The sequence below is a fragment of the Papaver somniferum genome, chromosome 5, assembly GCF_003573695.1.
Source record: "Papaver somniferum cultivar HN1 chromosome 5, ASM357369v1, whole genome shotgun sequence".
NCBI classification, from domain to species: domain Eukaryota; kingdom Viridiplantae; phylum Streptophyta; class Magnoliopsida; order Ranunculales; family Papaveraceae; genus Papaver; species Papaver somniferum.
The window spans coordinates 161,443,586-161,454,298 of record NC_039362.1 but is presented as its reverse complement, the minus strand read 5'-3'; the positions used below and the strand labels follow the sequence as shown (position 1 = coordinate 161,454,298).

Sequence of the window (10,713 nt, the reverse complement as noted above, 5' to 3'; positions counted from 1 at the left end):
CCAAGACTATTAGCCGGACTCGAAAAAAAATTAAGGTCTTTTGGGTCCTACCCTGCCGCCCAGTATTCCTTAGATCATGATAGACAGATGCCCAATTTTGCACGTTTACCCAAGTTTGCCAATACCGGATACCCAGCCTAATGGCCTCATAATTGACAAATTTATTCGAGAATTCTTTCGGACTTACCCTAACCTGTGACAAAAAAAATCTTCATTTCGTTATCCGTCACTATTGAGATAGTACACCATAGTTTAAAAGACAATTGTTAATCACACAATTGTCAATATTTTTAATCATACAATTGTTATTCTCTTCAACTTGGCCATCATTACCTAATACCTTGTTTTACCGAAAGTAACATTTACACGAAAACAGGCGCAAGTCATTATCACATTCCAATAATTGGATACACAGGTTTCCCCCTTGTCCAATGAAAATAGGATACTGATTTGGATTCAAAGTAATATTCAATATACACCATACCACATCCCGTCGTGATTCAATATAAATGGCATAATTATATTACAGATCCCCGACATCAAAAGAAGTCGAAAAAAATTAGCCGTCCAGGCAAAAACAAATGGTTCCTGTTGTAAACTTCGGTCCAACTAAAATGGAGGAGAAAACTAACAAACTCGTTTCCCCTCACCCCAACTACTCCCGAAAGCAAACCAAACATGGCACTCAACGTAAGAAGTTCCTACAAGGCTACAACTAACTCTGCTTATTTCCTATTCCTATTCCTCAATATAATATCTTTCTCCCCATTCCCATTGGTGCTTCTCTCTTGACTTTCTCTCTCCCTCCCTCCTCTTTCTCCAGGAACTACTGATAATTAGTGAGGTTTTTCTTTTCTTTCTTTAAATTTAAAGGTTATTCTCTATAATTAGCAATCATTACTTTTCATTTGTTGTTTATCCTGATCATACTGTGAGTGATCTTCGATATGAATTGTTTGAAATGAAGTTACTTTTTTTTTAGTGATCTTTCTAATCATTGTTTTTTTCTCCTATCTTTCATCTTACTCAATCTTGATTTCATTTTACTTTTCTTATTTTAACCCATTTTTGTTCAATCAAATTACTCGACTATCACTGTCTTTTCTCTATCAGTAAATAAAGTTCGTAGCTTTTTATGTTTTTGATTGATTTTTGTTATGAATTTCTGTAGTGATGTTATAATTAAGATTTTCAGAAATTTGGTTAGTGAACTTATTTGATCCACCATGAGAACTCATGGGATATTCTTCAATGAGTTGGACTAGTTTGGATTGCTGTAATTCTGTGTAAAGAGTTAGGACTCCACAATTGTCGGATAAACAACCCTTTATGGTTTCAATTGTAGTATAACTTTGTAATTTACAAATTGTTCATTTTGGGGTTTGCTGCATACAATTCGTTCATTCCCACCGTCGACTTACTTATCTGTGATTGTTTCATTTGTGTAGTAGTTCTACTTAGTTGATTGGCGAAGGCAAGAAGATGGACAATGGTTCTCATGGAGAGGATTATTCTTCTAATGATGAGGTACATTTTTCTTTTTTTTCTTGCTTGTTTGTAAGTTTCTATTTGGGATATAAAAGCAGTATGGTCTGGTAGTTCCTCTTTTTTGGTTTTATGTTTTACTGCATTCTCGTGCTCTTTTTCAAATTTTCAATGAAAAAGCTTGTATGGGTCACATTATGACTTATGAGTTTATACAATATTTTGGTTTCGGAATAGCTTGTAATCAAGTGTCAATGAGGTGATATTCATATGGACGAACTCGCATGGTTTTACATGTATAATCTCCTGAATTATTAATCTGAAATGATTTTGTTTGTTTTTCATGGTAACATGTTTAGTATGACATTCGTGATAGGGTAATGTATAATTTTGCTTCAGGGCACAGATCATCACAATCTTTTTTCCTCCATCATCCAGGTCAAGGCTGATGCTGGACCACCTGCCTCCTTGACATGGCAAAGAAAACTAAGCAGTGAAGGAAATGCTCCTGTAGAGTTCAGGCCGAAATTGCATGAGATGATTCACATGGTATGTGCTCATCTTTAAAGTATTCTTTTCTTTTGCTAGATCGGTGATGTCACCTGTTATGTGTGCGCGCTTGCTGCTGAGTATTATGCTCATGACATGCTATTAGGCGGCTATGACACCAGTGTAAACAATTTAGGTGAACTTTTAGTTTTGTTTGAGAAATTGGAATAGCACATACTAATGCGTCATCCATGTGAATAGATTTGCATAAAGAAAGTAAGCATGCTAGCAAAGATAATAGAAATTCACCGACGTAGCAACAATACATAGGGAAGTTGTTTGTGTTCGGCCCAGCGAGCTAACTTGCAGCTTAGCCGGTGGGCTTTAAAGCAATAGAGCACAGGATTGGATGGTAAATGACGATTTCTACTGATTAAGAAAGGCACTAGTAGTCCCACCTTTTAGCTTGTATCGATATCTTATGCCCCAAACTCGCATCATTATCTGAACTCACATTATTACCGGAGCATTCTCCAAGATCTGTTAAAAAAACCAGGGTGTTCATGTGAGGAATTACTTGAAGGCATGAGTGACCCTTACCAACATCATCCCAAAGTCTATTTAGAACTGATGTATTAGCATCACACCAGTATACATTCTTATGCTCATGCCATAATAGAACTTCATTGCTCTTTGTAATTGCAAAAGGATCGTACATTTTTGGGTCATGTGATATACTTAACTCCTTACTCCAACTCCAATTGTGGTCGTAGTACTCTAGTTGGTTTATTCTTGATTGTTTTGCTCTCCTTTTTTTCAGAATGTTTCTTTTAAATGCCCAAATATCTAGGATTTGAACACAGATTTTACGGTGAATAGCACACAGATTTCCTCCCAACAGCATGAGCCTTACGAAACCATCTCGCTTCTTATAATCAAAAGGTGGTGATGGGACGTACCTGAACTTCTCATCTGCCAGATCATAGGCGATAATCTTACTTCTCCGTTTTCTGCCAGTCTCACCCCACCAATGAATTGCTCCATTAACAAAGATGCCCGGTGAATAGAATCTGTAATGGAAGTTTTCTTTCTTTCTCCACCCAAGCTGAGAGCCAAGAGTATATACCTCAACATGTCCCTGCTGCTGGTTTAAGTACTGGTAACTAATTCGAACAACCTTATACTTATTGATATAATGAACGTACCCAAATCCAACTGTATGCCACCCTTGACATTCTGGTACTTTAGAACCTGGAAGAACAAGAAATTCTCCAGTTATGGGATTACAAATAATACAAGAATGATTATTTGTTCCTTTGTTATGTGTGTGAAGACATACCAAACCATTGCATGAACCAACCATGTGATTATGAAGATTGTATGGCAGACTGTATTTTACACGGTCTAACTTTGCTAGTGTTTCTCTGGAGTAGTCTTTTTTGAGATTTACTTCATACTGATCCCCATAGTAGAGTTGTACTTGTCTATCTGATTCAGCCTACAGATTATTAATGTCACCGAATGCAAAAAGAAGACCTCGTCTGCTTACGGTGGATTCAATGGTTAAGCGAGAAAGTATGTTTTCTAAAATCTCGTGGGAATATCCTCCACGAAGATGATTTTGGTTCAAAAGAAACCGATATTGAAAAAATTCAATTAGGTATACATATTTCTTCACGTCTAGATTTTCTCTAGGGTTTAGTAGATCCTTTTTTTTTAGCTTCTGTATTTTATAACCAAACTCTAGTAGAGTTACCAAGGGCAGATCCACAAGGAAGCACGGCCTTATACTATCTATGTAATAGAACCCAAGTGATCTTCGGACATGGTCATTGGGTGCAGTTAGAGTGCCCAAAAACCACATTTTAGATGTCCAGTGAATAGTTATGTCGCCTTTGAAATATTTGGTGATCAACTTTCAAATTCTAGATTGCTATTAAAGGAAATTGATGACTTTGTCAAGTTTTAAAGGAGCACTACTCAGAGATATCTGGTTATCTCAGCTCAAACTAAAACTGCAGTTTCTCAAGACATTGGTCCAGACAAGAGTCATACTAAGGCGGTGGTAATTTTCCAAACTGCAGCTTAAAAGCTAAGTTAGCTCACCAAATATCTCAAAGTCAGCTCAAACTAAAACTGCAGCTTAAAGCTGAAATGTCTGGTTTAACAGAGAATTCACCATGCATAACATAATCTGGAGCCATGTACACTGCAATTCCCTACACACTAACAAAGTAAGAATCTCACAATTCGTTTTGATACAGACTACAGTTATGAACAAATACCTACCACGAAATATATGCTTACTGCGTTCCGATTATTTTGTTAGTACTAGCTTAAGTTAAGTCAAGCACAAAAAGTCTAGCCATGCCGTAATCTGCAATTTTGGTATGTCTAATATTATTTTGTTAGCTTTGAGATCTCGATGGATGATTATAAGTTGAGACTCCTCGTGAAGATAGACAAGTCCTCTTGCACATTTATCGTCTTGTCCGTATCTTTCTTTCTTTTTGGGATTTGTTTCAAAGCTATTTGTTATACCTGAATATTAACCTCTAACTCTGCTTTTCTTTCTTTGTTTTATTTTTAATTTGTGAAGGCTCCATTAGGAATTCGGCTCTGGCGTCATGTCAAACAAGAAATCTCTAAAGGACATGTATGTTCTTCTTTTTTATCAAATGATGTTCTTTTTTTGATTGGACGATCTCATATCAAATCTATAAAATGTTTCAGTGACTTATATTCTCATTTTGATACTGCCTGAATTTTAGGTGGCTGTGATAGATCCTTTCAACAAGCGCCTTGTCACAGCTTGTCATGGTGTTCCTTTAGGTGGTATTGGGTAGGGAATTTATCCAGAACCAAACACATATTTTATGTCTACATGATGTTTATGCTTGCATTGTTTAAACTTTTTCAATACTGTGCAAGTGCAGAAATTTGGGCACATAAGGTGACTTTATTTGAGCTTGAATCTAACTAGATTAACCTGGACGGCTATTTATTATTATTCAATGAACTACACCTTTTTTAAATATGTATGATAATGATGTGCAAGGGGCTAATTCCTGTTAACTAAAATATAATGCCTTAGAGTCCAGAACAGACTAGAGATGTATTTAAATGTTGCAAAGACTGTTTCTCTACCTTCCATTAGGAAACTTCATTTCAAATACTATTCTTTCATTTGCAGAATGTAAATGTTTCCATCTTGATATATTCACTATGATTGAACCTTCAGTGCAGGAAGCATCGGAAGAAGTTATAAAGGGGAGTTTCAACGTTTCCAACTATTTCCTACAATATGTGAAGATGAACCTGTTTTAGCAAATCAATTTTCTGTAAGTTCATTTGAGCTCTTTATGTGATTGACACAGACCATCCTCGTTTGTGCATCATCTAATAGAAAAGTTTCATCATAGTGTATCCTTTATGGTATTCAAGTTTGTGTTTTGTCTGCCATTTCCTCGTTCAGGTATTCGTTTCTCGTTCAAGTGGTGAAAGATATTCCTCTGTATTGTGCCCAAAGCCCACATATGTATCACTGTAAGCCTCAATTGATTCCTTGTTTGTAATTCAGGGTTAATTTTTCCTTATTTTCAACAGGGTATTTGAGTTTGTAAGAGTCCAATCTTCTTACTGAAAATCACATGTAGGGACAGCACAGCTTCTGGCATTGGATCTTGGGATTGGAACATGGAGGGAAAGAGTTCTACATACCATGCCTTATTTCCAAGGTCATGGACTGTTTATGAAGGTAATGTTCATCAACATGCAGATGCTTATACAGTATGACCCTTATCTAAAATATATTGTTGTATTTTACAGTTTTCTTGCCTTCTCTATGCAGGTGAACCTGATCCAGAACTTAAGATAACTAGCCGTCAGATTTCACCCTTCATTCCTCACAATTATAAAGAGAGTAGCTTGCCTGTAGCAGTATTTACATTCACGGTATGTGCCCGCAGGAAGCCTCCCTCTCACCTTCCCTCACTCAGTCAAAGTAAGCCAAGTTAGTTATAAGGAATTGTTCATTTTTGTGTAGGTATTCAACTCGGGGAACACTGATGCAGATGTTACTTTGCTATTCACATGGGCTGTAAGTTGAAATATTTATTCAGCATATTCTTCCACATAGTCCTGTTAGAAACTCCCGTATCATTAGCCATTCTGATCTCTTTATTTCGTACCTATGCAGAACTCTGTGGGCGGGAACTCTGGAGACTCTGGTAAACATATCAATTTAAAGATGGCGTAAGAAAATTCTTCTTGGCTTAGTTTCAACACTCATTTTGGTAATTCATGTGTTTCAGCTTTAGATATATGGTTTGTTCCCTGATGTTTTTCATCCAAATATTCTAACTTTAAGGTCAATATTTCTAATAGGACAAAAGATGGGGTGCGTGGAGTACTTCTACATCACAAGTAAGCTTTTTTCTGCATACAATTTTAAAGAAGGTTTTAGAATTCTCGGTCTACTGTCGCATATGAGTTCCATGTAACACCCGTTCAAGGAATGTTTTTTTAGTACATAAATCCATTAACTGTTTCCATTTATACTACCATTGATGAATAGCTTCGTGTGGGAAGGTGTCACGGGTTTGGGTTGTCATGATAGGTCTCTGCTTTTAAGTTTAAATGCTGAATCTGATGAAGTTTATAATTCCTTTGTGTACATGCAGCACTGATAATGGGAAACCTTCAGTGACATTTGCCATAGCTGCTCAAGAGAAAGCTGATGTCAAGGTCTCTGAGTGTCCTCATTTCTTGATATCTGGAGAGTCAGAAGGTTTCACGGCAAAAGATATGTGGAATGAAATTAAAGAGGTAAGCTCCAGTTTTTTTTTATTTTGTTTCACTGAAATGCATAAAAATACTGCCAGACCTTCAGGCTATCAGACAAAAGTATGAACACATTTAAAGAATGTCATTCCATTTTCTCCATCTTTCTTTCTTCATATTTGTAAGAGCTTAATTTGTTGATTTCCTTTTTGTTTCTAATAGCATGGTTCCTTCGACAATCTTGCTTTTGATGAGATGTCAATGCCTTCAGAGAGAGGATCTTCTGTTGGAGCTGCCATATCAGCTTCTTTGACTCTTCCACCAAACACTAGCCGAACTGTCACTTTTTCATTAGCATGGGCCTGCCCTGAAGTAAGATTTTCAAGTGGGAATACTTATCACAGGTGCGTATTAGCCATTTAGCAAATGATTTTTTACCACTAAAAGTAAACTTCCACATAGAAATCTCCTCTAGTAGGGTGGTAAAGTCGTTTGGTGGTGAATACTACCTGAGATCAAAACTTGTCTGACTACACAATAAGAAAAAAATTTAATTTCCGCATGCTAATACACTTTATGAGCAGGCGATACACGACGTTTTACGGAAGTCATGGTAATGCAGCGGCAACTATTGCACGTGATGCTATTCTCGGTAATGATTCACAGTTTCTTAAGTCTTGTATTCAAATTGAATTTGTTTTTCCTGATTTCACTTTTATGTTCTAAACAACTTAACATCATTTAATTTTCCTCGGAGAAATAGAACATCACCAGTGGGAGTCTCAGATAGAAGCATGGCAAAGGCCTATTCTTGAAGATAAACGGCTTCCTGAATGGTGAGTTTAAATATAAATTTTTACTGTACGTATAGCTGCTTTGTTTGCCAAATGATTCAAGATTTTCTTGATTTTTGTTTTCCGAGTGTGCAGGTACCCTGTAACATTATTCAACGAGCTTTACTATCTTAATGCTGGAGGAACAATTTGGACGGGTATTATTTAGGATGCAACCATGCAAGAGAATTTCCAGCCTCTCTTTTGTTTTTTCTTAAACACTGAGTCTAAATCTAACACTTCTCTTTTGCAGATGGATCACTTCCCTTGCAGAGTCTAGTAACTATTGCAAAAAGAAAGTTTTCCCTTGATAAATCAGATACCACAACCGTAAACTCTGAAAATAATATTGCAGTCGATATCCTTGAACGTATGACAACAGTACTTGAGCAAATACACTTACCAGTTGCATCAAATTCTGCTTTTGGACCAACTTTGCTTGAAAAAGGAGAAGAGAACATTGGCCAATTCCTTTATCTTGAAGGGATTGAATATCACATGTGGAACACTTATGATGTCCATTTCTACTCATCTTTTGCCTTAATCATGCTTTTCCCAAAACTTGAACTCAGCATACAAAGAGACTTCGCAGCGGCTGTGATGATGCATGATCCTGAAAGAGTGTTAATATTAGATGATGGGAAATCGGCCCCAAGAAAGACTCTCGGTGCTGTACCTCATGATCTTGGACTGAAAAATCCATGGTTTGAAGTAAATGCTTATAGCTTTTACAATACAGATAGGTGGAAAGATTTAAATCCTAAATTTGTTCTTCAAGTATATAGGGATGTGGTTGCAACAGGTGACAAATCATTTGCACAAGCAGTTTGGCCTGCCGTGTATATCGCAATGGCCTATATGGACCAATTCGATAAGGATGGAGATGGGATGATTGAGAATGAAGGGTTTCCAGATCAAACTTATGATGTATGGTCAGTTTCTGGGGTGAGTGCTTATAGTGGAGGCCTGTGGGTTGCGGCTTTGCAAGCTGCTTCAGCCTTGGCGCGTGAAGTAGGTGACAAGGCTTCAGAGGAGCATTTTCTGCTCAAATTTCAGAAGGCGAAATCTGTATATAATGATCAATTGTGGAATGGTTCATATTTTAATTACGACAATAGTGGTGGCAGTTCGAGTTCGTCAATTCAAGCTGATCAGTTGGCTGGGCAATGGTAAGTTGTAACCGAACCAAGGTTGTTAACCAGGTCCTTGTAGCTACACAAAAATTAATTTTTTGATCATTTTGTCTCCGCGAATGACTGACGGTAAAATTATGCTTATAGTGTCATCTTAGTAAGTCACTAGTTATTTTCATTTGTTGTAAAAGTTGATAACTAAATGACTACCGGGTGCAGGTATTCTCGAGCGTGCCAATTATCGCCAATTGTTGACGAGGACAAAGCACAGAGTGCACTTGAGAAAGTGTATAATTTTAACGTGTTAAAGGTTAAGGATGGAAAACGAGGGGCTGTAAATGGGATGCGACCAGATGGGAAAGTAGATATGACAGCGATGCAGTCAAGAGAAATATGGACCGGGGTCACTTATGCTGTGGCTGCAACTATGATTCACGAAGGCCTAGAGGAAATTGGATTTAATACCGCAAGCGGTGTTCATGAAGCTTCATGGTCACTTGAAGGGCTTGGGTGAGTAATCTTTGTTTATTTTTCATCCTCTTAAGTACTAACAGATTAGGAAATTTTAAGGTTCAGATCCATGCATTTCATATATATTTCCTATTCTTCTAAACGGGAACATCCACTTGGTGGTCGCACATAATGAAACTCTGAAATGCAAAACATCTGTGGATACCAAAATACAAATTTAGGCAAAATGGTTCAAAAACTGCGGGGTGCATGTGCATTCCATTCTTCCTGGAAACTGTTCTTCATTCCCAAGTAGAGTACAATCTGGCTCTCATAGACTGCGCCTCATTTCAATTAGATCCATTTCTTCACCGAGTCTGATTTTATTGGCACAAGTTTAATATTCATCAAGAAGACACATGCTGTGGTTTGCGGGTGTCTCTTTCACCTAAAAACTAAAAAACTGTGAAACTAAATGGTTCTCTCATCTGTTAGGTCTATGTCAGCTTACATTTGCTCGTAAGTCTTTACGTTGTTGTCAGAGGCTCACAACTTAGCCACTTAAGTTCATGTTGGCGAAGAAAGATAGTGCAGTGGTTATTACATTCACCTCTTCAGTTCTTATATAAAGATATAGAAGAACACACTCACAGCTCCTGATTCATATAAGATTTTTCATGCTTGCAACATAAAAATGTAAATCGCCGTTCGTTCAATTTAACATAGTTTCCTTTCCAAATTACAGGTACTCTTTTCAAACTCCTGAAGCTTGGGATACTGACGATAGGTATAGATCTTTGGCTTATATGAGGCCATTAGCTATATGGGCAATGCAATGGGCTTTATCTCCACCAAAGCTATTCAGAGAAGCAGAAAAGATTGGAGGAGAGCCAAAAGCAAAGAAAGATCCTTCACTCCTCTTCAATAACCATGATGGATTTTCTAGAGTTGCAAATCTATTAAAAGTGCCAGAAGAGAAAGATACTCGAAGCTATGCCCAAACTTTTTATGATTACACCTGCAGGAGAAAAAAGATATGATTATAATCAGCAACACTGAAGCTGATTTATATTCTTAGTTATATTGATAATTGCTATTCAAAATTAAAAGAAAAAGAGACAAATTGTATAGAACGATTAAAAATTGATGTGTCTACTTAAATAATTCCGAAATTAATATAACACTACTTGGTAATTGGTATCAAAATCAATTAGCCTAATTTTGTATCTAGTCGGGACTGCCATAAAGTGGCGTATTGATTTTAATTAAAACTGTTGGTTTTATGCGGATTCAGAGAAAGCAGCACCTGTTGAGAGGCACCATTCCCAATCGGGGTATGATCATTAGTTGGGTTATTCCTCACACCGCTCAGGCCAACATTACTCCTTAGCACACAAAAGAAAGCCCTTTTCCCCGAACACCATTAACTCTAATAATCTCAATTCTATAATTACTCTCCTTTATTTTTACCACATCCAACGATGTTGATGATACTTGGAATATTGTGCAATGATAGTCTTGCTTACCAACTATGTTGATGA

General features: G+C 37.0%; 1 protein-coding gene across 12 annotated transcripts; it reads left to right on the top strand.

Moving 5' to 3' along the window:
- Positions 1-530: 530 nt before the first annotated feature.
- On the top strand, positions 531-10,398 carry LOC113283432 (non-lysosomal glucosylceramidase-like). 12 transcript variants are annotated; one of them, XM_026532689.1, is made up of 20 exons: positions 531-873; positions 1,449-1,527; positions 1,924-2,034; positions 4,574-4,630; positions 4,746-4,816; positions 5,216-5,315; positions 5,450-5,520; positions 5,631-5,731; positions 5,825-5,928; positions 6,020-6,073; positions 6,173-6,228; positions 6,361-6,399; positions 6,657-6,801; positions 6,979-7,160; positions 7,341-7,408; positions 7,520-7,592; positions 7,686-7,747; positions 7,843-8,758; positions 8,942-9,232; positions 9,918-10,398. In XM_026532689.1, exons 2-20 carry the CDS (start codon positions 1,483-1,485, stop codon positions 10,210-10,212), a joined length of 2,841 nt encoding a protein of 946 aa, XP_026388474.1. In that variant the 5' UTR covers positions 531-873; positions 1,449-1,482; the 3' UTR covers positions 10,213-10,398. The 12 variants fall into 12 exon arrangements, with proteins under 12 accessions (XP_026388474.1, XP_026388476.1, XP_026388472.1 ...); XM_026532691.1 differs by having other exon boundaries at positions 537-839; XM_026532687.1 differs by having other exon boundaries at positions 537-839; positions 1,885-2,034.
- The last annotated feature ends 315 nt before the right edge of the window (positions 10,399-10,713 follow it).

Excerpts from the sequence above, each read along its gene's own strand:
- LOC113283432 (XM_026532687.1), top strand. The coding sequence starts at position 1,483 with ATGGACAATGGTTCTCATGGAGAGGATTATTCTTCTAATGATGAG. Across the intron at positions 5,316-5,449 it reads TTTTAGCAAATCAATTTTCT|GTATTCGTTTCTCGTTCAAG; the intron begins GTAAGTTCATTT and ends TTCCTCGTTCAG. Across the intron at positions 5,929-6,019 it reads TAGCAGTATTTACATTCACG|GTATTCAACTCGGGGAACAC; the intron begins GTATGTGCCCGC and ends ATTTTTGTGTAG.